General features: G+C 43.9%; 1 protein-coding gene across 1 annotated transcript in view; it reads left to right on the top strand.

The window, feature by feature from the left end:
• Positions 1–276: 276 nt before the first annotated feature.
• The window catches only part of IPO4 (importin 4), a 133847-nt gene continuing 107046 nt past the window's right edge, over positions 277–27077 (top strand). Inside the window, exons 1-5 of the mRNA XM_044273143.1 lie at positions 277–455; positions 5545–5631; positions 15731–15810; positions 21989–22030; positions 24826–24955. Of these exons, the coding sequence (XP_044129078.1) occupies positions 390–455; positions 5545–5631; positions 15731–15810; positions 21989–22030; positions 24826–24955 (405 nt within the window). The 5' untranslated portion in view covers positions 277–389. The remainder of the gene's footprint in view (positions 456–5544; positions 5632–15730; positions 15811–21988; positions 22031–24825; positions 24956–27077) is intronic.

Here is a 27077-nt window from a genome sequence, read left to right as displayed (position 1 = left end):
CATAAGCCTATCCTGCCAACTCTTCCTCCCAACCCTTGTGATAACATAAGGGAAGGGTGAATAAAGTTACCCAGTTTAAACCCTTGATTCGCACAATCCACTTGGTGTCAAGTAATATATAAACACAATGAGACATTTTTATGTAAATGCCACAGAATGAATGTGCGGACATGGCAGCTCGCGGCTGGCAAACCCAACTATACTCTGGCAGACAGGCGGCCACGCTTTCCCTGCGAGTCTCTGCTCCTCCCAGTCAGCAGATGGCGCTGTGCTCGATTCTCGCTCGGCCGGACACCCACGTGGAGGAGACAGTTAGTGGCAGCTCCCGGTTACTGGGCTTGGCAAGACCCGTATTCCGGTGCCGGTGAACGGGGAAGCCGTTTGTCATCATGGCGCACATTCTGGAGGCCATACTAACAAGTCTCCTGCAGCCGGACAACGCTGTTATCCAGCAGGTAGTGTCTGGGGAATGGACAGTCCGTCCCGGGATGGGGGTAGAGTGTCAGGACTGCGGCAGGGATGCTGAGCCCTGGACATGGCGGCCACTTACCGTGAGGAATGTGACAGGACCAAGGGGAGACTCTGCTCCCTGTGTACTTCACAGCTGATGCTGTGTCACATATGTCCCTAAGCCCTGGATTATGTGCCAGTGATTTCCCTGGCACTGCCCTTACCCCATACCCCAGCACTGGGGACAGAAGTGTATGGGAGACTGTCAGTAATGTCCGCCAGCATCTCTGTATAGTCGGTGACTACTCTGCTCTCCTCAGTAGCATTGCGGTCCTGCATGGCCACTGTGTGGCAGTAATGTCTGTTGCTAAGCAACTTGCTGGCATTCTGATGCTATGAGGTAGTTTTGGTGCATTTTACACAGAATATAATTCTATAATCTCTGGCTTGCATTCCTCTTTTCTGTTTCTGTGACAGAACAGCGATGCAGAATGTCCATCGCAGATAGTTTCACACGTCAGTGATGACATCTGGGTCAAGCTGGTCAGTAGTTTGTCCGCGATGGAGCCGTGTTTGGTCCGAGGGTCTGTTTTTTTTGCCCTCAGGGTGTCCATGTTCCATAGACACTGCTAGCCTGAAAATTAATTTCCAGAGCATCTTCTATCAGTCGTCCATGGACATCACTGACACATCACATGATATGCCAGTTGTTTTCATGGACCCCTAGTCTTCAATGGGCTTGTTTGGTCCGCATCATGGACCAAAGTAGTGCATGTCTCAGTGGTTTCTCCACAGCCCCCAGTCAGTGGAAAATCGCCCGTGTGTAAACACATTAAAGGGAACCTGTCACCTAAAAAATGCCGCCCCTTACCCGTTCTCTCTTTACTGTGATTGACATCCTGCTGTGAGGCTGGGGTCGTGCATGATCGGTGCGCTCCTTGTCACTGCGCAATCCCAGCTCCCTCACTCAGCCGGTCTCTTTCCTCTCTCTGCGCATGCGCTGGGCTTTTCCATCGTGCGTGCACGCCTGGCACATGCGCAGAGGGAGAAAAGCGACCGGCTGAGTGTTGGTGCTGGGATTGCGCAGTGACATGGAGCACATCGAGCAAGACTTCCACGATCCCAGCCTTGATTTGTAAACATGGCGCCCACTCGCACGTGCAGCGGGCACCATGGCCAGATTTCTGCTGTTTCAAGCAGCAGAGACATGCGGCTAATTGCCGTGACCGTCAATAATGCCGATCGCGGTAATTAAATGCTTTAGATGTCGTGATCAATTGAGATCATGGCATCTAAATGCACAAAAACCCTGAAGCTTGCGCTTCTGGGCTTCCTACCGATTCCCCGTGCGTCCAATTGGGGTATCGGTAGTTCTGCTGAACACTTCCAGCCTTGCTGACGAGCCTGAAAGTGTTCATGCTGCAATTCTTGTTTTGGCCACAAAGTTTAAAAATATATAAAAAAAGATAAAAGTTTAAATCACCCCCGTTTACATATAAATAAAAAATAAATGCCTGAATAACACTAAATATGAACATCATGGGTATCACTGCGACCGAAAACGCCAATACTATTAAAATATTTAAAAAATCCAATACGGCCAATGGCGTGACAGAAAAAAGGGTCAAAATGCCATTTGCCATTTTTTCATTGCTTCTCTTACCCAAAAAAAAGAAATTAAATGTGATCAAAAAGTAACACACACTCCAAAATGGCATCGATAAAAACTACGTATTGTCCTGCAAAAAATGAGCCCCCACACAGCTCAGTAGACATAAGTATAAAAAAAGTCATGGGGGTCAGAATATGGTTATGTAAAAAAATAAAATAAAATTTTATCAAAGTTTTCATTTATTTTTACACTATTTAGACAAAAAAAACTATACATATGGGGTATCGTTGTAATCGTATTGACCCAGAGAATGAAGTTTTTGCCGCAAATGAAACGCTGTGGGGAAAAAAACTGTAAAACTGTTGAGGAATTTTTTTCCAAATTCCACCCCATTTTACCGCTTCCCACTACATTTTATGCCATAATTAATGGTGGCATTAGAAAGTGCAACTTGTCCCGCAAAAAATAAGCTGTCATACAGGTGTGTGAACAGAAATTTAAAAAAGTTATGGCTCAAGGACAATAGGGAAGAAAAATAAAAATGAAAAAACCTCCAGTAGTGAAAGGGTTAAACAGTCTGTCACCTCTTTTTCACTAATAAATCTGTACCACAGAAGATTGTAGACACATTCCACGCATACCTGTGTGCACTTTTTTGTCTGTATTTCATGTCCAAGAAAATCACTTTTAGGCCTCATGCAGACACGGCCATTATGCGGGCATCGGCACCATCACGGATGTGGACCAATTCACTTCCGTGGTGTTTCTGTCCATGCCTCCGCACCGCAAAAAAATAGAACATGTTCTATTTTTTTGTGGTGCGGACTCATCACGGACCCATTCAGGTTGAATGGATCTTGATCCATCCCGGCCGCTGCACGAGGCTTTATTCTGCTGGAAAACAGCTCTGCTGTTCCAAGTGCCCAAAGCATACCAGACTAAAGAGGGGAGGGCTACTGTAGCTGCTTATATCTTAGGAGTGGTACCAGCTAGATAGATATGGGCATTCTAACCTTTCAAACAAAAACAGAACCACGGCATTATATCCACTATATCAGAAGATATAGCCATTAGAAATCGAGTCAGGAGTGAAAGCTGTTTTTACTTTCACTTTCAGCTGGGCTCTTGGGAGCTGTTTTTGTCAGCAGAATAAGGCCCCTTTCACACGAGCGAGTTTTCCACGCGGGTGCAATGCGTGAGTTGAACGCATTGCACCCGCACTGAATCTGGACCCATTCATTTCTATGGGGCTGTGCACATGAGCGGTGAAAATCGCAGCATGTTCTATATTCTGTGTTTTTCACGCAACGCAGGCCCCATAGAATTGAATGGGGCTGCGTGAAAATCGCAAGCATCTGCCAGCAAGTGCGGATGCGGTGCGATTTTCACACACGGTTGCTAGGAGACGATCGGGATGGGGACACGATCATTATTATCTTCCCTTTTAACATGGTTATAAGGGAAAATAATAGCATTCTTAATACAGAATGCATAGTACAATAGGGCTGGAGGGGTTAAAAAAAAAAATAATAATAATATAACTCACCTTAATCCACTTGATCGCGCAGCCGGCACCTCTTCTGTCTTTATCTTTGCTGTGCACAGGAAAAGGACCTTTGATGACGGTCACTGCGCTCATCACATGGTCCGTCACATGATCCATCACCATGGTAAAAGATCATGTGATGGACCATGTGATGAGCGCAGTGACATCATCAAAGGTCCTATTCCTCAAAGAAGAAGACAGAAGAGATGCCGGCATGAACTCGCCATGCCCCTCACGGAATACCTTGGGGTGTCTTCTTTCCAAAATGGGGTCACATGTCGGGTATTTATACTGCCCTGGCATTTTAGGGGCCCTAAAGCGTGAGAAGAAGTCTGGAATCCAAATGCCTAAAAATGCCCTCCTAAAAGGTACTCATTGGAATTTGGGCCCCTTTGCCCACCTAGGCTGCAAAAAAATGTCACACATGTGGTATCGCCGTACTCAGGAGAAGTTGGTCAATGTGTTTTGGGGTGTCTTTTTACATATACCCATGCTGGATGAGAAATATCTCTCTAAAATGACAACTTTGTATAAAAAAATGTGAAAAGTTGACTTTTAGAGAGATATTTCTCTCAACCAGCATGGGTATATGTAAAAATACACCCCAAAACACATTGCCCAACTTCTTCTGAGTACGGCGATACCACGTGTGACACTTTTTTGCAGCCAAGATGCGCAAAGGGGCCCAAATTCCAAAGAGCACCTTTAGGATTTCACAGGGCATTTTTTACGCATTTGGATTCCAGACTTCTTCTCACGCTTTCGGTCCCCTAAAATGCCAGGGCAGTATAAAAAACCCATAAGTGACCCCATTTTGGAAAGAAGACACCCCAAGGTATTTCGTGATGGGCATAGTGAGTTCATGGAAGTTTTTCATTTTTTGTCACAAGTTAGTGGAATATGAGACTTCGTAAGAAAAAAAAAAAAAAACATAATTTTCTGCTAACCTGTGACAAAAAATAAAAACTTCTATGAACTCACTATGCCCATCAGCGAATACCTTGGGGTGTCTACTTTCAGAAATGGGGTCATTTGTGGGGCGTTTCTACTGTCTTGGCATTGTAGAACCTCAGGAATCATGACAGGTGCTCAGAAATACCACCAAATGAAAGCTCTATTAGTGAGAAGAAAAGGAGGTCAAATTCATTTGGGTGGTAAGTTGCAGGACCGAGCGATAAACGGTGAAAGTAGTGTAGTGCAGAATTGTAAAAAGTAGCCTGGTCATTAAGGGTGTTTAAGCTAGGGGGGCTGAAGTGGTTAAATGGATTGTCCAAGATTTTGATATTGATGACCTATCCCATTGTGTAGTTGAATGGAACTGGTAACTGCAGCGTTGCTCCCATTGAAGTGAAGAGGAGCAGCGCCATCCACTACACTGTGTAGTTCCAGCACTGCAGCTGCAAGGTAACAGCTGATCGGAGTTCGGTGTGTCGGACGCTTGCCAATCTGATATGGATGACCACTCCTCATTATCAGATTGGTGGGGGTCAGCTGTTCACCGCCGATCAGTTGATCTTGGAGCTGCCACGTACACTGGAGCGCTGGTGAGCGCAGCCGACTCCTGGCATCTCTCCAGGCTCTACGCAGCACATTGTATATGTATAGCGGCAGTGTTTGGTATTACAGCTCAACCCCTGAGTTGCGCCTACGCCATGTGACTGATGTACTATGACATCACATGGCCTAGGGAGAAGCTGTGGCACTCACAAAGTGCTGGTCTCTTCTAACAGTGATCAGCAGGGGTCTTGGGTGTCCGATAATGAACGGATAACCCCTTTAACATTATTGTTCTTTTTTTTTTTTTTTTTTTTTTTAGTTTTTTTTTAGTTTTACTTAGGGAAAACTGCAAAAAAAAAAGGCAGAGGGGGTCCAGTGTTTCTTTCCTTTTTATAGAACAGTACGTATATCAGGTTAAAATTCTTCCTGTCCTTTACAGGCCACTGCTCAGTTAAAAGAAGCTGTGAAGGATCCATCGATTATCCCAGCACTATGTGATGTACTGCAAGGTGCCCAAGACCCACAGGTACTGAGATTGTTTCCATAGATGATGTACTTGGGCCTGAATATGGACAGTCTGTAAAATCCCTTGTTATACAGTAGATAAGGCTACTTTCACACTAGCGTTCGATCGGATCCGTTCTGAACGGATCTGCTCATATTAATGCAGACGGTGGCTCCGTTCAGAACGGATCCGTCTGCATTATAACTTAGAAAAATTTTCTAAGTGTGAAAGTAGCCTGAGCGGATCCGTTCAGACTTTACATTGAAAGTCAATGGGGGACAGATCCGCTTGAAGATTGAGCCATATGGTGTCATCTTCAAGCGGATCCGTCCCCATTGACTTCCATTATAAGTCTGAACGGATCCGCACGGCCAGGCGGACACCCGAACGCTGCTTGCAGCGTTCAGGTGTCCGCTCACTGAGCGGAGCGGAGGCTGAGCGCTGGCACACGGATGCATTCTCAGTGGATCCGCCTCCACTGAGAATGCATTAGGGCCAGACGGCTGCGGTCAGGGCCGCTTGTGAGCCCCTTCAAACGGAGCTCACGAGCGGACACCTGAACGCAGGTGTGAAAGGAGCCTAAGATGAGTAACTGGAGCTAAAGGTAAGCACTGGGTGGCAGGGTGTAAAAGAAGAAGCAATTCACCAGCACCTAGTTAGAAAATTTTGACAAAACAATATGGGCGAAGGAGACATTTCCAGTTTTCTGTGAACTTTATACAGCAGGGCTCAGACACTAGTCGGGTACACTGCGAATTAGCCTTTTTTTGTAAAGAACTGCAATGTTGTGCAGAACCAGCAAGGTGGAATGAGATTTTATGGAATCTCCTCCACGTGCTATGTAAAAAAAAAAAAGAGAAAGAAGCAATATACGGTAAATGTTGGTTGATATCGGTAGCATGCCCATTTTCTACAACATAGATTTTATCCTTCGCAGTGAACACCTGTAATGATGCCGTTTTTTCCATTCGCATGCAGCAAAATCTGCACCATATATTTATCACCTAATGTTGTTAATGGGCCAAACCCTTTCATTCTCTTTGCATTAGTTATCGGATGAGGATTATTGATGTGATTGTACATTCCCTGGGAAAAGGGTTATGTAAATGAGATCCCATCCCAGACGACGAAAGCCGGCTCACTAGTGTCACCTATTAGATAGCTACCCTATTACTCAATGTCTGACCCTTTAAAGTGTACCTGTCATTCATTTATTTTTATTTTATTTTTTTAAGCTATCTTTATTTAAAACGCAACACATCTTACATAAGTTTGTACAACTGTCATCAAAACACATACAAACATATCCTGCTCATAAAGAAACATTCCATGACAAAAAACTGTGATCTGAGTGTTGCGCTCATTTATCAATCCAGCGAGAAACTTCAGCGAGCCATTTACCCTTCTACATAATGGTGATGTTGTATTAGGGTACTTTCACACTAGCATTATTCTTTTCCGTCCTAGGGGCTAAATACCGGATAAGAACTGATCAGTTTTATCCTAATGCATTCTGAATGGAGAGCAATCCGTTCAGGATGCATCAGGACGTCTTCAGTTCAGTCTTTTTGCCTTTTCAGAACAGAGATAATACAGCAGCATGCTGCGGTTTTATCTCCGTCCAAAATTCCAGAACACATGCCGGATTCGGCATTTTTTACCATTGACATGCATTAATGCCTGATCCGGCCCTGAGTGTTCCAGCAAAACGGATCCGGCATTGCGGTTTGCGCATGCTTAGACCGAAATTTTAAAAAATAAATAAAATAAATGCCGGATCCATTTTTCCAGATGACACCCGAGAGACTGATCTAGCATTTCAATGCATTTGTCATACGGATCAGGATCCTGATCCGTCTGATAAATGCCATCAGTTTGCACACATTTTGACGGATCCGGCAGGCAGTTACGGCGACGGGACTGCCTTCTGGAATCCTCTGCCTCAAGTGTGAAAGTATCCTTAGGCTGGGTTCACACCTGAGCGTTTTACAGCGCGTTCCTACACGCTGTAAAACGCCCGACGCCCCAAGAAGTACATGAGCTTCTTTAGGGCATCTTGTCGCGCGTTCCCGTACATAGACTTCAGTGGGAACGCGCGACAATGGGCGTTCGCTTGTTCCGGAGCCGCGTATGTGAGACGCCCGGAGAATCACGCATACAGAGCGCTCCATCGCGAACGCTCAGGTGTGAACCCAGCGTTGGCCTTAAATGTTGCAGCCTACCCAGCGTTCCCTTTAGTTGCTCGGTCAGGTACCATTGGGTCAAAAGTGAAGGGCCTCACTATCGATTCAATCTCTGAATTAGAGAGGAGCTGCACTATGAAACAGCTCAATTTTCTTTTTCTTTTTTTAAAGAACTTGCCTACACTTCCCTCTTTTCGAATCTCTGCTACTCTACAACCTCCTTGATGGAGTCGTGGGCTGCAGCAGTGCTGCAAAAGGCACCTCTTAGTCACGAAGTAAATGGCATGAAAAAGAACCGGAAGGCACTTTTTGTTGGGGCCCTCATTGCCAGTCTACTCGCAATATTGGAAGAGAAGTCATGGGTGTAAGGGGGATATTTATATCCCAGATCTCTTTGACTGCACCACTTGATCCCAAAGTGCATAGGACTGAGACAAGAGGTGTGGTCATACCCAGCAACAACACAGAAACAAGTGAAACCAAAAAGGCTGTCGGATCGCATCATGTGCAGCCAGTCTGTTAGATCTTCTGACCCCTGGCACGGGAGAGACTGTGACAATCAGTGAAAGTACCCTTAGCCTTCAATGTTGCAGCCTACCCAGCACTCCCTTTAGTTGCTCGGTCAGATACCATTGGGTCAAAGTGAAGGGCCTCGCTATCGATTAAATCTCCGAACTAGAGAGGAGCTGCACTATGAAACAGTGCCATTTTTTAAAGAACTTGCCTAGAGTTGAGGTATTGGGCCTGAAGGAGTCTCCTGTTCCTTCAGCTGGGAAGGAACAGGACTTCTTTGTCCTGACACTATTTCCAGGGCTATTTAGGGTCAGATAGGACTCTAGGTTCCTGCGTATGAACATTCCTACCATTGAGGTCTGTTCATACTGATAGTAGTCAGGGCTCGGTTTAGGGATTCACTAGGTGGTGACCTTTCCCCTTTCCCCTTTCCCTAGTTTCCAGGCCTAGTACCTTTTCACTTCCCTCTTGTGTTCGGTTTGGAGTTTACTACTCATACCATGCCGTGACACTGATGTCCGGAAACGCATGGGTAAGGCCCTCAGCTCTGTTTAAAGTAGAGTGCAGGGATCCCAAGGTGAACAGAAGTTTTTCTCCAGCTCATAATCCGAGTGGAAGCTCGAATGGCGCACCCAGTATACAGTGGAGGAAATAATTTTTTGACCCCTCACTGATTTTGTAAGTTTGTCCAATGACAAAGAAATGAAAAGTCTCAGAACAGTATCATTTCAATGGTAGGTTTATTGTAACAGTGGCAGATAGCACATCAAAAGGAAAATCGAAAAAATAACTTTAAATAAAAGATAGCAACTGATTTGCATTTCATTGAGTGAAATAAGTATTTGAACCCTCTAACAAAAAAAGACTTAATACTTGGTGGAAAAACCCTTGTTTGCAAGCACAGAGGTCAAACGTTTCTTGTAATTGATGACCAAGTTTGCGCACATTTTAGGAGGAATGTTGGTCCACTCCTCTTTGCAGATCATCTCTAAATCCCTAAGGTTTCGAGGCTGTCTCTGTGCAACTCTGAGCTTGAGCTCCCTCCATAGGTTTTCGATTGGATTAAGGTCCGGAGACTGACTAGGCCACTCCATGACCTTAATGTGCTTCTTCTTGAGCCACTCCTTTGTTGCCTTTGCTGTATGTTTTGGGTCATTGTCGTGCTGGAACACCCATCCACGACCCATTTTCAGTTTCCTGGCAGAGGGAAGGAGGTTGTCGCTCAGGATTTCACGATACATGGCTCCGTCCATTTTCCCGTTTATGCGAATAAGTTGTCCTGTGCCCTTAGCAGAAAAACACCCCCAAAGCAAAATGTTTCCACCCCCATGCTTGACGGTGGGGACGGTGTTTTGGGGGTCATAGGCAGCATTTTTCTTCCTCCAAACACAGCGAGTTGAGTTAATGCCAAAGAGCTCTATTTTGGTCTCATCAGACCACAGCACCTTCTCCCAGTCACTCTCTGAATCATTCAGGTGTTCATTGGCAAACTTCAGACGGGCCTGCACATGTGCCTTCCTGAGCAGGGGGACCTTGCGAGCCCTGCAGGATTTTAATCCATTGCGGTGTAATGTGTTTCCAATGGTTTTCTTGGTGACTGTGGTCCCTGCTAATTTGAGGTCATTAACTAACTCCTCCCGTGTAGTTCTAGGATGCTTTTTCACCTTTCTCAGAACCATTGACACCCCACGAGGTGAGATCGTGCGTGGAGCCCCAGAGCGAGGTCGATTGATGGTCATTTTGTGCTCCTTCCATTTTCGAACAATCGCACCAACAGTTGTCACCTTCTCTCCCAGCTTCTTGCTAATGGTTTTGTAGCCCATTCCAGCCTTGTGCAGGTCTACAATTTTGTCTCTGACATCCTTGGACAGCTCTTTGGTCTTTCCCATGTTGGAGAGTTTGGAGTCTGCTTGATTGATTGATTCTGTGGACAGGTGTCTTTTATACAGGTGACTAGTTAAGACAGGTGTCCTTAATGAGGGTGACTAATTGAGTAGAAGTGTCTAACCACTCTGTGGGAGCCAGAACTCTTAATGGTTGGTAGGGGTTCAAATACTTATTTCACTCAATGAAATGCAAATCAGTTGCTATCTTTTATTTAAAGTTATTTTTTCGATTTTCCTTTTGATGTGCCATCTGCCACTGTTACAATAAACCTACCATTGAAATGATACTGTTCTGAGACTTTTCATTTCTTTGTCATTGGACAAACTTACAAAATCAGTGAGGGGTCAAATAATTATTTCCTCCACTGTATATGTCATGTCTGAATAGGCAGGACAAGTTATACAGTAATATATTTGGTAGATTCATTCCTCCCATTATTTTTGATACCTATTCTGGGGCGCCTACCTTGCCAAAGAATATTCTGCATTCACTATGCAACCTGGTGATATCCGTATGCTTTATCAATAGGGGTAAGGACTGGAGGGGATATGAGAGTCTGGAGAAGATCATCATTTTAGTTAGATGTATCCTACCCAAGAGTGATAGGGGTATATTATGCTATTTACGCAATTCTTGAGCTATATTATGCAGTAGGGGAGTATAATTAAGTCTATATAGGGAGTCTACCGAGTGATCATTCTTTTTTTTATTTTTGTATTGTATTGGGGCAGTGATACTGACCATTTTTGTGATATACTTTAATTACTAAAATTGTTCATTTCTACTAGAACAATAGCTCTAAAGTGGCCCATTTTGAGCCTTAGCAATGCCCCTCTGTCTTCTGTTTACATAACAGTGGAGACTTGCTAAAGCTACTTTCACACTGGCGTTTTGGCTTTTTGTTAGTGAGATCCGTTCAGGGCTCTCAAAAGCGGTCCAAAACAGATCAGTTTTTCCCTGATGCACTCTGAATGGAAAAGGATCCGCTCAGAATGCATCAGTTTGCCTCCGATCAGTCTCCATTCCGCTTTGGAGGCGGACACCAAAATGCGACTTGCAGCGTTTTGGTGTCCATCTGATGAAACTGAGCCAAACAGATCCGTCCTGACACACAATGCAAGTCAATGGGGACAGATCTGTTTTCTTTGACACAATTTGGCACAATAGAAAACAAATCCGTCCTCCATTGACTTTCAGTGGTGTTCAAGATGGATCCGTCTTGGCTATGTTACAGATAATACAAACGGATCCGTTCTGAACGGATGCAGACATTTGTATTATTGGTGCAGATCCATCTGTGCAGATCCATGACGGATCCACACCAGACGGCAGTGTGAAAGTAGCCTTACACTGACTGTGTTATGTAAACTGAAAATACGATGAGTATCTCATCTGCACTGGGTTTGTGCGGCGAGCCGATGGACACAAGGCGCAAAACACAACCCGAGCTAGGATACAAGGTTTTTTATTGGAAAGATGACGCGTTTCGGGGTACTCAGGACCCCTTTATCAAGTCTGTATCCTTGTCACCGCAGGCTAGCTGGTGGACTCTCCAATAGAGTCCCTTTCAAAAGGGATAATGATTGGCACTGCTGGAAAGTGTGGCCAAGGAGTGTCCTGCTGTAGCGGCGCTTCTATGCTCACTGCACGTGTGGACTGCACGCCACACGTGCAGTGAGCATAGAAGCGCCGCTACAGCAGGACACTCCAGCAGCGCCGATCACGAGTACCCCGAAACGCGTCGTCTTTCCAATAAAAAAAACTTGTATCCTAGCTCGGGTGGTGTTTTGCACCTTGTGTCCATCGGCTCGCCGCACAAACCCAGTGCAGACGAGATCCTCATCGTATTTTCCAATACCTACCAAAGTGGCAGCTTGGCCCCCGCCCGTGGTCGTTTCAGACACCATCCGGCAGCACCAACCCAGACAACCTCTATTGTTCGAACCTCCCTCCACCAGAGTTGCACCACACTAAGTGCAACCGGACCAGGTGAGTACAGGTCCTTCTAAAAAAATTAGCATATTGTGATAAAGTTCATTATTTTCTGTAATGTACTGATAAACATTAGACTTTCATATATTTTAGATTCATTACACACCAACTGAAGTAGTTCAAGCCTTTTATTGTTTTAATATTGATGATTTTGGCATACAGCTCATGAAACCCCCAAATTCCTATCTAAAAAAATTAGCATATTACAATTTTTTTTTCTCTAAACGAGCTATTAACCTAATCATCTGAATCAACTAATTAACTCTAAACACCTGCAAAAGTTTCCTGAGGCTTTTAAAAACTCCCAGCCTGAATCATTACTCAAAACCGCAATCATGGGTAAGACTGCCGACCTGACTGCTGTCCAGAAGGCCATCATTGACACCCTCAAGCAAGAGGGTAAGACACAGAAAGAAATTTCTGAACGAATAGGCTGTTCCCAGAGTGCTGTATCAAGGCACCTGAGTGGGAAGTCTGTGGGAAGGAAAAAGTGTGGCAGAAAACGCTGCACAACGAGAAGAGGTGACCGGACCCTGAGGAAGATTGTGGAGAAGGACCGATTCCAGACCTTGGGGGACCTGCGGAAGCAGTGGACTGAGTCTGGAGTAGAAACATCCAGAGCCACCGGGTACAGGCGTGTGCAGGAAATGGGCTACAGGTGCCGCATTCCCCAGGTCAAGCCACTTTTGAACTAGAAACAGCGGCAGAAGCGCCTGACCTGGGCTACAGAGAAGCAGCACTGGACTGTTGCTCAGTGGTCCAAAGTACTTTTTTCGGATGAAAGCAAATTTTCCATGTCATTCGGAAATCAAGGTGCCAGAGTCTGGAGGAAGACTGGGGAGAGGGAAATGCCAAAATGCCTGAAGTCCAGTGTGAAGTACCCACAGTCAGTGATGGTCTGGGGTGCCATGTCAGCTGCTGGTGTTGGTCCACTGTGTTTTATCAAGGGCAGGGTCAATGCAGCTAGCTATCAGGAGATTTTGGAGCACTTCATGCTTCCATCTGCTGAAAAGCTTTATGGAGATGAAGAGTTCATTTTTCAGCACGACCTGGCACCTGCTCACAGTGCCAGAACCACTGGTAAATGGTTTACTGACCATGGTATTACTGTGCTCAATTGGCCTGCCAACTCTCCTAACCTGAACCCCATAGAGAATCTGTGGGATATTGGGAAGAGAAAGTTGAGAGACGCAAGACCCAACACTCTCGATGAGCTTAAGGCCACTATCGAAGCATCCTGGGCCTCCATAACACCTCAGCAGTGCCACAGGCTGATTGCCTCCATGCCACGCCGCATTGAAGCAGTCATTTCTGCAAAAGGATTCCCGACCAAGTATTGAGTGCAGAACTGAACATAATTATTTGAAGGTTGACTTTTTTTTGTATTAAAAACACTTTTCTTTTATTGGTCGGATGAAATATGCTAATTATTTTAGATAGGAATTTTGGGTTTTCATGAGCTGTATGCCAAAATCATCAATATTAAAACAATAAAAGGCTTGAACTACTTCAGTTGTGTGTAATGAATTTAAAATATATGAAAGTCTAATGTTTATCAGTACATTACAGAAAATAATGAACTTTATCACAATATGCAAATTTTTTTAGAAGGACCTGTAATTTCACTCATCCTGGTTAGGGACAAGGGGCAACATTTTGTTTACCTTCACCTATGAGCGCCTTCTCTCCTCTTGTGGCTGTCAAATTTATGTAAACTGAAGACAGAGGGGCATTGCTAAGGCTCAAATTGGGCCACTTCAGAGCTATTTTTCTAGTAGAAATGTACGATTTCATTAATTAAAGTATATCACAAAAATGGTCAGTATCACTGCCCCAATACATTACACAAATAAAAAGAAGGAAAGTTACACTTTAACAGGCATTGGAGCATGACTTAGAGCGTAAGTCAAAACCAGAATTGTATTTTCTTATGGAAAAAGTCTGCCATTGGCTTATGTCCTAAGTCTTCCTAAACCGACTGGTACTCTCCACAAGGAGAAATAGTACACTTGTACAAACGATGCAATAATCATGTTATTGGTTTATTGAAATTTTAAAAAAATGCATGTCTGGTAAGACGGTGCTAAGATTATGTTTAAAGGATAACTGTCATATTTTCACTCAAAATTAAATTTTCATATACTGTATGTTGCTGTTGTGGTGATAATCCATAGCCACTAATTATTGTGTTCACATACCACTGTGTTCACAACCGCTTTTGACAAGACTTCTTTCTGACTATCTTGTCAAGATGGCCGCCGATGCTCTTACCCTGAGGCTAAGACCTCCCTCCCTAACTACCTAGAATTAAGTCGGCTCATCTCGGGAACGCACAGCCTCACCCCAACCAATCGGCTTTCTCCAGACTTAAACACGCTGTCCTCCTACTGAGTAGATGATCGAGAATGTTTATCCCGAATATCTGCACTATCCCGGTCCGACGTGGCGTTCGGGACTGCCCACTACTACATCCTCCGTCTTCTGTATATAGAAGATAGGAGACGGTGGACACCTAGCAATGCTGTTTTAGCCGTACCACTGAAATGCCTGGGGAAGGAAAGAACATGCTGCAATTACTAGGTAATTCAATACCTATACAAAAGTATTAACTGGGGAACTAAGGTAAACTTAGTCAGACCAATCCAATTACATTAAAAAAAATGACAGTTACCCTTTAAAATAAATTTCTATGAGTAAATATATAATGTAAACGATAATATATGATACGTATTTTAATTCTGAAAAATTGCATTGAGCATTTCAACTTTTTCTTTAAAGGGATTCTGTCACCAGGTTTCACCCCTGTCAGATAAAAATATGCTGATGTTCAGGGCGTCTTCACGATTCCTAATGTGGGCTTATAAATGTCATCTGTAGGCTTATTTAGCTAAAAAACAGCTATTACTAACCTGTCAGTCAAACAAATAAGGTGCCCAAGGGGATGTCAATGGATGCAAGGTGCCGGCCGCACCCGCCGCCGTTCGTGCCCAGCGCTGCCTTTCCAGACTTCTGCGCCGCCTCCAAATCCTCTGTGCCGCCTCTCGCTCTCCTTCCCTCCCCCCTCCTCCTGCTGTAACATCTCGCGCATACAGGGGGTGAGCGAAGTGCCGGCGCATGCCCACTTCGCTGTATGAAGCCAAATGGAAAAGTCCGCATGGGCGCATCAGGCAGAGCCCTGTGCGCAAGCGCGAGATGTTACAGCAGAAGGAGGGGGGAGGGAGAGAGAGCGAGAGGCGGCACAGAGGATTAGGAGGCGGCGCAGAGGTCTGGAAAGGCGGCGCTGGGCATGAATGGCTGCGGGAGCGGCCGGCACCTTGCATTCATTGACATCCCCTTGGGCACCTTATTTGTTTGACTGACAGGTTAGTAATAGCTGTTTTTTAGCTAAATAAGCCCACAGATGACATTTATAAGCCCACATTAGGAAGCGTGAAGACACCCTGAACATCAGCATATTTTTATCTGACGGGTGAAACCTGGTGACAGAATCCCTTTAAACATCACAACTTTATTGTTAATTATGTATATTTATTTCATTGATACAGATTCGTCAGTTTTCAGCAGTTTTATTACGTAGACGTTTAATTAAAAGATGGAAGATAATGCCTGTAGATCAGCAAAAAAGGTGAATACATTTTATGATCAGACTGTCCTATCTCCTAGTAATTCTCACTTTCTTTACAAAATCACACTTAGGCTGGGTTCACATCACTGCTATTTATTTATTTTTTGTTTGTTCAGTGCCGTTAGAGGAGCAGAACGGCATAAATAACAGAAGTGCCAGATAAGGCAGATAACTGACCCATACATAGCTAAACAGAATGTTTTGGCTACAATAAGGTCCGTTCAGTTTCTGTGCGGAATCCTGTTATTTTACCTGCCCCAAAAAGTTTTGCATGCAGGACCTTTTCTTCTGGTGAGGCAAAGAGAGAAGGTCAACACTGTGGCCATCAATTCGCTGCATCGGTCACTTGCCCCTCTACCTCCCAGTCAACATGATTTTGTTATCAGCACAGCGAGGAGATGAAGATCCAGCAGCAGGGACCAGGTAAGTATGATCACTTCTGCTGGTTGGCCACTTTGGGAGGTCTGTTATACCCCTTTTAGGCTACATTCACACGTCAGTATTTTTCTATATCCCGAATTTCGTTTTTTTGCGGATCCGTTGTTCCTGAAAATGTTTCCGTATGTCATCCGTTTTTTGCGGATCCGCAAAAAACGGAAACATGTATAAATTTCACAAAGCAAATAAAGTTGTTTGGATTTCTTTGAAAAGAAATTGAAAAAAAAAAAAAGTGAATAAGTGATTTCTGTGGGCAGGATTTAATTTCCAGGAACGGATTCCACATAAAACGGAGCACGTCTGTAATGACATACGAATGTCATCCGTTGACTTTGTATTGTACCAGGATCCGATTTTTGCGGAAAAGAATAGGACAAGTTTTATATTTAATCGGACATGCGGAACGGAAACGGACAGCACACATTGTGTTGTCTGATTTTTTTTCCAGGACCCATTGAAAATGAATGGGTCCAGAACTGGTCCTGATCTGTTCCGCAAAAAACGGAACAGATCAGGAAAGAAACAACGGACGTGTGAATGGACCCTAATGGAACTGTGAGTAGTTTCACTACCTATTTATGGTTAAGTGCAGGTAGGAGCATGCATAGGTTTATGCATGTGCTCCTCTTCTTTCTCCAGTGCTGATGGGAAGGTGGCTTGTAATTGAGCCATGTCCAAAACCCCCACCTATGACTATAATGAAATGATAATGATACATGTGTTTGCAGCCCATTTAATTTATGCATTGACCTTTGAATATCATTACACTGTGCTTACAATAATGTACTCCTTACTGTACATATCAGTTGGGGCTCATAGAAAGACCACTATTCTAAAACATAATTCTTAAATGATAAAACCAATTCACCCATGATATGCAATGAAGAGAAAATAAATACAAAAATATATTTAAAAAAATAGCAAAACTATTCCGATGACATATGGTTGTCGGAAGGTATGGTAGACATCCTTCCACATTGTTGTTTTACATCCCCGTGTCAGGGCTGTCCTAGGGTCATTAGGAGACACGAGACACGGGATTGCCCCTATCGTTTGTAGGCAGGGCAGCAGAGATAGGGACATCACTAGGGACATTGCCCTACATCCTATGCTTATGATATGTCTACCATACCTTCCTACAACCATACGTCATCGGAATAGTTGTTTTGATATTTTTTTCAAATATATTTTTTGATTTATTTTCTCTTCATTGTATATCATGGGTAAATTGGTTTTATCATTTAAGAATTAAAGGTTATGTTTTAGAATAGTGGTCTTTCTGTGAGCCTTAGAAGTATTTACTACTTTCAGCAATAATTCCCCCCCGGACAGGGTTATGTCCCTTCTGTGATTTTGTACATATCAGTTGTCAGCCTAGTACTCTTAAACAAATCATGGAACTCCTAAAGGGACTTTTGATATTTTTAAAGGAATGTTTTCATCAAAATGGGTCTTTAAGAAGTCAATATTCATATAAATTTTCTATTTCATTTTTGGTTATATTTTGTTTCAATTTCTGCTATTGAAAAATACTAATTATTGTTCTTCTGTAGAAGTCAACACGTAGAGCTAATACATAGTTAACTCGTTGTTACTGTACTGCTGCTGTGACAGGAACATGTTATCTGCTGGTATAATAGTAGATTAGCAGAATTTGGGATAACGGTGTGACCGCTCTATTATTCTCCTGATAGTCCTAAATAAAGATGTCCTCAGAAGAGCATTGCAGTTATCAGTGTAATGTTTGATGCTCTGATTCAGTCTCTCATTTCCCTTCCCTCTCTGGCCGCAGTGAATGTTCTGGCTGAGAAACTCAAGCGAAGTTGCTTGCCATGATAAAAGTCCAAACATCACTTGTGTGAAAGAGCCCTTAGTCTTTCAAGTCAGTTGCAGTATGAATATGATGTTATACCAGATCTTCTCATAAAACACACAAAAAGTCTTAGGGTCCATTCACACGTCCGTTTTTTTTCTTTCCTGATCTGTTCAGTTTTTTCAGGAACAGATCAGGACCAGATCTGGACCCATTCATTTTCAATGGGTCCTGGAAAAAATCGGACAGCACAATGTGTGCTGTCCGTTTCCGTTGTTTCGTTCCGCATGTCCGTTTAAATATAAAACATGTCCTATTCTTGTCCTGAAAAATCGGATCCTGGTACAATGCAAAGTCAATGGTTCCGCAAAAAACGGAAGACATTCGGATGTCATTCCGTATGTCTTCCGTTTTTTGCGGAATCCGTTCCTGGAAACACATAGCAAATTTATTTATTTATTTTTTTATTTATTTTTTTCAAAGAAATCCAAACAACTTTATTTGATTATTGAAATGTATACATGTTTCAGTTTTTTGCGGATCCGAAAAAAACGGATGACATACGGAAACATTTTCAGGAACAACGAATCCGCAAAAAACGGACCGTTTTTCAGGATGAAAAAAAACAGGACGTGTGAATGGACCCTTAAGGGGACTTTCCAGGATAATCATTTTCAGAGCCTGTCCTTGCGATTGGAGATCAATATTAGATTGGTCGAGCTCCAACTCCTTCCAATGACCAATTAGGTGATTGAAAGGGCAGCATGCTCTGTGTCTGTTTCAGGGTCCCATATTTACAAATTTGAGTGCACTTAGATTTTCGCATAAATTGCACCAAAAATTGTGCTGTTTGGCACATCTAGGTTTAGAGAGAGTTTCTGTGTCTAGTCTGAGAAAAGGGTGTGGCCTAAAATTTTAGATTTTGCTTAAAAATTGTGCAATGATTCTGGTGTAAAATTCTGTCTCAAACTTAGCCAGCCAGTAGTTGGCAGAGTCAGAGAAAAGTTTCTGTCCCTGCACCAGATTTATCATCCAGCCTGACCCACTGTGTTAAACCTGGTACAGGTATAGACAGTTTGTCTAAGCGTACTCCATCTATAAGATTAGTAAACCTGGGTCAGTGTTTACCAGGCACAGCGCCATGCATTTGTAGTGGCTTATTTTGGTATTGCAGCAGCTCTGTCCATTTAAAGCAGGCATGCTCAACCTGCGGCCCTCCAGCTCTTGTAAAACTACAACTCCCACAATGCCCTGCTGTAGGCTGTTCGGGCATGCTGGGAGTTGTAGTTTTGTAACAGCTGGAGGACCACAGGTTGAGCATGCCTGATTTAAAGGGTTTCTGTCACCTGAAAATTGGGTATTAAGCTGGCTGACATTAGCGATGTGCTAATGTCAGCTGAACATAACTATATTAGTGCCATCTCACGGCCTAAAGGCTTTATTGAGAAAAACAAACTTTTATGATATATGCTAATTGGCCTCTAGGAGCAGGGGGGCCATTGCCCCTGCTCCTAGAGGCTCAGTTTGCCCACCTCTTTCTGCCCACCTCTTTTCACGACCTTCTTCTCTTGATTGACAGGGCCAGGCAGTGCTGCTCTCCTCCTGCCGGCCGTGTCTGCAGTTCAGTATTCGGCGCAGGTGCAGTGAGGGAAGGAAGCTCGGCGGCTGCTGGCTTCCTCACTGTGCCTGCGGGGAATACTGAACGGCGTGAAATTTACACTGCAGACACGGCCGGCGGGAGGAGAGCAGCGCTGCCTGGCCCTGTCAATCAAGAGAAGAAGGGCATGAAAAGAGGTGGGCAAACGAAGCCTCTGGGAGCAGGTTCAATGCCCCCCCTGCACCTAGACACTAATTGGCATATGATAAAAGTTTGTTTTTCTCAAAGGCTTTAGGCAGTGAGATGGCACTAATACAGTTATGTTCAGCTGACATTAGCATAGTATAATAGTTCATTTTTCTCAATAACGGCGCTAATATAGTTATGTTCAGCTGACATTAGCCCATCGCTAATGTCAGCCAGCTTAATGCCCATTTTTCAGGTGACAGAAACCCTTTAAGTGAGTGGAACAGAACTGCAGTACCATGCACAGCCCCTACCAGTTAGGGCCCATTCAGACGGTTCTTGTGCTTTGCGGATCCGCAAAACACTGATGCCGGTCGTGTGCGTGCCGCAATTTGAGTACCGCATATGGCCTCAACCACAGGGTTCCAGATAGCGAGCAAAATAGCGACTTTGTAGTCTTGTCGCCATTTGCGCCTAGACCCTCCGCTGCTTTGCCTCTTTCACACACAAGTTGAACTGACATGTGACGCGCTGCTCTCAGCGCGTGCCATGTTCTCCTCAGCAGCACAGGGGAGAAGGAGGCAGTCCCTCCCCCCTGTGCCACCGCCACCAATGGACTGTTAGCCGGTAGGAGGAGGGGAGGGGCTGTGGCCACTGCTCCACCAATAAATCAAGTCTATGCCTGAATATATACACGGCACCCAGCCTCTATGACTGCGCGCTGTGATCTGCCTCAATTAACCCCTCAGGTGCGGGTTCATTGCGGTGGATCGCAGCGTGCAGTCATAGAGGTCGGGTATGGGATATGGCCGGCACCCGCAGCCTGGGTTTGTATTTAGGCATAAACTATATTCATTGGTGACACAGTGCGCCCCCCCCAACCCCAGTATTATAAAGTATAATCATTGGTGGTGCAGTGTGCCCCCAACCCCTCCCCCAGTATTATAACTATTATAATCATTGGTGGCAGTGACCACAGGGTTCCCTTCCCTCCTCCTTATTAGTGGTGCAGTGGCAGCTTCTGATCGGAGTCCCAGCAGTGTAATCCTGGGGCTCCGATCGGTTACCATGGCAGCCAGGATGCTACTGAAGCCCTGGCTGCCATGGTAATCTCCCTGCTGCTGTGTGTACTATGCACACACCGTAGAGCTCTATTAGGGTGAATAGGACAAGGGATGAAAAGATCCCAGGTTCCTAGCCCCCTAAGGAGGCTAATGGTAAAAAAAAACAAAAAAAAAACACCAAATTACAAAAAGTTTAAATCGCCCCTTTCCCAAAATTAAATATATAAACAAACAAAAAATAAACTTATTACATATTGCCACGCCCGAAAAAGTGCGAACTATTAAAATATTTGAAAATATCTCCTATGCGGTGAACGCCATAACAGAGAAAACTAAAAAACTTGCAATTTGCAGGTTTTTTGTCACCTTGTCCAGAAAAAAATTAGGATCAGACTGTTCTATTATGGTCCAGACGTTCCATAGAAAGCACGTAGCTTTTTTGGTGTTTTATTTTTTTCACGTGTATCAAGTATTGCAGTACTTTTTTAGAGTGTCAAAATCGAATCAAAATTTTGGTATCGTGACAACCCTAGGTAAGACATGTCTTTTTTTTTTTTTCTTTCTTTTTTTTTTTTTATACCGTAATTATATGTATTTTAAATTTGGCGACTAAAAATTAAATTTGGCTCCTAAATTTTTCAGGTTCAGAGCCAATGGCTCCTTGATATTTTTTTTAGTCTGGAGCACTGAACCATAATAGAAAATGACTATTCTTGTCTGCTATTGCAGAGAAGAATAGGACTAGCTCTATCTTTTCTGCAGAGCCTCGGAATGGAACTATGGATGCGGACAGCACACAGTGTGCTGACTGCATCTTTTGCAGTCCCATTGAAATGAATGGGTCCGCACCCGTTCCGCAAAATTGTGGCGGTCTGAATGAGCCCTTATACAGATCTGTGACTTGTAAACAGTGTTAACTCACTGGAGCCTTTTAATCACCTCTGTTCACTATAACATTAGTTCCCTGACAAAATGGTTTCTAAAGTACAGGTGAGGACTTAGTTGTGCTTGTTTTCAGTGTTTCAGTGCTGTTTTGTATGTATTCTTTTCTTTATATTCAGCTTTTGTTTCTTTATCCAGTGTGAAAACCCTTCTGCTTGAAGCCATTCCAAAGGAACCAGAGTAAGTGAAAATGATTTGCTAATGTAATCTGCTAATAAAATACTATATGTTATTGGAAGCTTGACACGTTCTCTTAACTTAAAGGGGTTCTACGGGAATTTAGAAAATGAAAATACGTAAATATTACTTTATTATAAATATATTCCCAAATACCTCACGTTAGTTATAATGGCTTGTTTTGTCCGGGGTGCAATCATCAGGGGAAACAAAATGGCCGCCGTCCGAATTTAGTACACACAAAACCTGATAAGTTAATTTACAACACTGAGCTAAAGATTTATCTCATCCTCCTCTCTGCTCTGCTTGTCAGGGATTATGATCCTGAATAGGGCTGATAAGAACTTCACCTGAATCTCTGTAGAAATGGAGATTATGAGGAGGCATGAAATACAGAAAGGAAGGTGGGAATGTGGCTAGTGATCAGCAGCACTTGTATGCATGGATTACGACCACCCTGCAACCCAGTAGTGGTGGCCGTGCTTGTACACTATGGGAAAAAACACCTGCCTCTTGTGGCCAGGACTGTGGGCATAGGCACGCATGCGCAGTGGGTCCCGTCCCACCAACCATGTATCTGCACTGCAGCGGTGACCGTAGCCCCTGTAGGCCGCAAAAGATGCGGATAGCACACCGTGTTCTGTCCGAATATGTATGTCCTACATATATGTATGTATTTATGGACAAGAATAGGCATTTCCTTCATGGAGAAGGATGTTCCGTTCTGCAAAATGCGGAAGGCACACAGCCGGTATGTGTCTTTTGTGGAACTGGAATTTGCGGTCTGCAAAAACTGATACAGTCGTGTGAATGAGCCCTAAGGCTTTGTTCACATCTGTGGCCATGTTCAGTTATTCTGTACCAGTATAGGATCAGAAAAACGGAAAAGAAGATACTACGTTAGCCTACATGTTTTTTTTTGCTGCACTTTGCAGGATGGAAAAACCTGGTACACTACACCTTCCCTTCCTGCAGAGTCCTTAAAAAAAAAGTCCTTTTTTTGTTTTTTTTTTACAATGGAACTCCATGGTGATGATGTCACAGTATGGCATCTGTTGTGTATGTTGATCATATGACAAAAACCCACCCTTACATTCCCGATCCAGCACTTCCGTTATTTTCCTTGTTCTGCTCCATTAGATGAGAAGAACAACAGAAATAAATAGTGCTGGTGTGAATGGGGCCTAAGAAGTGGGTATTTAGGCAGGGAACCATTACTTGTCTAACAGCAGGCAATCGTAGCCAAGTGATAAAATCCAGTCCAATATGGCGGAACTTCCCTGTACTTTATCACTTGGCTATGAGGCTGGGTTCACACCTGAGCGTTTTACAGCGTGTTCCTACGCTCTGTAAAACGCTCAACAGGCAAGAACCAATTATTCCCTATGGGAATGGTTCTCACCTGAGCGTTTTACAGCGCATACGATCGCGCTGTAAAACGCCCGACGCCCCAAGAAGTACATGAGCTTCTTTGGGGCGTCTTGTCGCGCGTTCCCGTACATAGACTTCAGCGGGAACGCGCGACAATGGGCGTTCGCTTGTCTCTGTATGCGTGATTGCAAACGCCCGTACAATCGCGCATACAGAGCGCTCCATCGCGAACGCTCAGGTCTGAACCCAGCGTAATAGCCTGTCTGCATTCACTACATACTGCACCACATACATGCGTGTGATGAGTGTGTGGGGCAGGGTGTGATGTATACATGTGTGTGAAGTATGTAGTGCAGATCTTCTGCCTGTGTGAGCTAGGAGATGATCATGTCAGGTTGTGCAGAGCAGGGGGAGGGGAAGGGCAGATTTTTCACGCCCACAAATATTCATGAGGGAGAGCTCAGTCATTGTTATTACACGCCCCCCACAGTTTTGCTGCACCATAAAAAAAATGCATTAATAACAGAACTATGCAAAGGTGTAAGTATGTTGTTTTTTTTTCCCCAAAAAATCAAGCTTAACTAATGTACATGTAAGTCCGGATGAGCTTTATAATGTTTTTGTTTTTTTCTCCATTACTCGGATAACCCCTTTAATGGGAGCTGTCAGGTTACCATTGTGGATTCTGGCATTCTGCTGGACAAAATTAATAGTAGACTAAGTGGGAGATTTATCTAACTGGCTTAATTGCCCATAGAAACCAATCAGATTCCACCTTTCATTTTTGACAGCTCCTTTGGAAAATCAAAGGTGAAATCTGATTGGTTGCTATGGGCAACTAAGCCAGTTCTACTTTACACCAGTTTGATAAGTCTTCCCCTAAGTACTTTGCATTCCTTATACTACAATATGGTCTAGTGCTACATTGACATTTTTGTTTGGTTAAAACTGAAATCTTCAGCATTGATCATTCATCCTCCATGCAGCCTGGGCTGGTGAGAGCACGTACTAACTTTTTGATGCTTGTTATGGCCCCACATTGCACAATGGAGCAGCAAAGCAGTTAGAAATATGGTGGATCTGTAGACTGTTTCCACTAGCAACTGTAGAATATGTATGGCTGTTGTCATCCAGTCGTCGGTCTCCAGGGGAACTCTTGCATAATAGCTATTATGGGGGTCATTGATCAAACTGGTGTAAAGTAAAACTGGCTTAGTTGCCCATAGCAACCAATCAGATTCCACCTTTCACAGCTCCTTTGGAACACGAAAGGAGGAATCTGGTTGTTATGGGCAACTAAGCCTGTTCCACTTTAGACCAGTTTGATAAATGACCACCTATGTGCAGCAGGTTAGGGTTGGGAACTTGGGAGCTGAATGTTATCACATTGCCAGGGTTTTCTTCTGATATCTTATTGATGGTCTCAGGCACAAAGTTCGCTATGCTATTGCACAGCTTTCGGCAGTCATTCTGAGAAGTGAGAAGTTGGATCGCTGGCCACAGTTTTTCCACTTTGTGCTGCAGGCGTCTCGCAGTACCGTACCAGAACAGAGACAGGTACGTGTTTAAAACACTCACTTTGGTTTTCCATTGTCACTTTTCCTGAGATTATATATTTCTATAAATGTAGTTTCACCTTTTGACCTTGTAATAATAATATTATGCACATCTAGCATCTTAGAGGGGATATTTAGGCTACAGATATTGATGATTTATCCTCCAGATAGGGCAATAATATCAGATCCGTGGAGATATCGAGACTTGACACCTTTTTTTTTAAAGGGTTTCTGTCACCTGAAAAATGGGTATTAGGCTGGCTGACATTAGCGATGTGCTAATGTCAGCTGAACATAACTATATTAGTGCCATCTCACGGCCTAAAGCCTTTATTGAGAAAAACAAACTTTTATGATATATGCTAATTGGCCTCTAGGAGCAGGGGGGCGTTGAACCTGCTCCTAGAGGCTCCGTTTGCCCACCTCTTTTCACGCCCTTCTTCTCTTGATTGACAGGGCCAGGCAGCGCTGCTCTCCTCCCGCCGGCCGTGTCTGCAGTGTAAGTCTCATGCCGTTCAGTATTCGGCACAAGCTCAGTGAGGGAAGGACGCTCGGCGGCTGCTGGCTTCCTCACTGCGCCTGCGCCGAATACTGAACGGCGTGAGATTTACACTGCAGACACGGCCGGCGGGAGGAGAGCAGCGCTGCCTGGCCCTGTCAATCAAGAGAAGAAGGGCGTGAAAAGAGGTGGGCAAACGGAGCCTCTAGGAGCAGGTTCAACGCCCCCCCCCCCCCCGCGCCTAGAGTCTAATTTGCATATTATAAAAGTTTGTTTTTCTCAATAACAGCGGCAGGCAGTGAGATGGCACTAATATAGTTGTGTTCAGCTGACATTAGCACATCGCTAATGTCAGCCAGCTTAATACCCATTTTTCAGGTGACAGAAACCCTTTAACACTGTGGTGAATTTTTATACTACAGTTTTTGCAAGCACAATCTGTGTGCGTGCATGTGGCAGAGCACCAATCAGTAGTGTGCTCATTATGTTGGCTTGAAAGGCCAACATATTGTTCTTCGATTTTTTTATTTATTTTTTATTTATTTTTATTTTATTTTATTTTTTATTTTTTTTGTTTATTTTAGTGCCCCCTCTCTTTCTACAGTTTTGGGGGTGCATATACGCCAAACTTTCCACACTTCTTCGACCTATAGCGAAGTAAGTTGCTTGTTCTTTAATAAGCGATCCCACCCTCCGCTCCACTGCGGCGGACCACCGAAGACCCCTTTTTGGCCGTTTACTTTGACAGGGAACATTTTCAAATCGCTCCCACTCGCACAGTTTTGAAGCTACACTCCCCAAATGCAGACCACATATTGTTGGTGTCAACCCAAATAAAAAGGTTAATTTTGGGAGGGGACACTCAAAAGTAGGCGGAGCTAGCAACAACCAATGAAAATTTAGCTATTTTCTATACTCTACTCCTCTCACAGTTTTAGGAGTACAATTATGAAACTTTGCACACTTGTTCGGCGCATACCCGAATAGATTGTTTGTGCTTTGTTAACCGATCCCAACTAGGGTTGGGCGATATCCAAAATATTCAGACGATAATGATATTTTATCGCGATAGCGATATATATCTAGATAAATACCCGTTTAAAAGAAAAAAAAAACACAAGGAGACATTATACTATGCCCCCACAAATAACCCCATTTCGGAAAGTAGACACCCTAAGGTATTCACTGATGGGCATAGTGAGTTCATAGAACTTTTTATTTTTTGTCACAAGTTAGCGGAAAATGATGATTTTTCTTTTTTTCTTTTTTTTTTTTCTTACAATGTCTCATAGTCCACTAACTTGTGACAAAAAATAGAAACTTCCATGAACTCCCTATGCCCATCACGAAATACCTTGGGGTGTCTTCTTTCCAAAATGGGGTCACTTGTGGGGTAGTTATACTGCCTTGGCATTTTAGGGGCCCAAATGCGTGAGAAGTAGTTTGAAATCAAAATCTGTAAAAAATGACCGGTTAAATCCGAAAGGTGATCTTTGGAATGTGTGCCCCTTTGCCCACCTAGGCTGCAAAAAAGTGTCACACATCTGGTATCGCCGTACTCAGGAGAAGTTGGGGAATGTGTTTTGGGGTGTCATTTTACATATAACCATGCTGGGTGCGAGAA

The sequence above is a fragment of the Bufo gargarizans genome, chromosome 1 (genome assembly GCF_014858855.1).
Source record: "Bufo gargarizans isolate SCDJY-AF-19 chromosome 1, ASM1485885v1, whole genome shotgun sequence".
Taxonomy (NCBI): Eukaryota; Metazoa; Chordata; class Amphibia; order Anura; family Bufonidae; genus Bufo; species Bufo gargarizans.
This window is presented reverse-complemented; position numbering and strand designations above follow the sequence as displayed.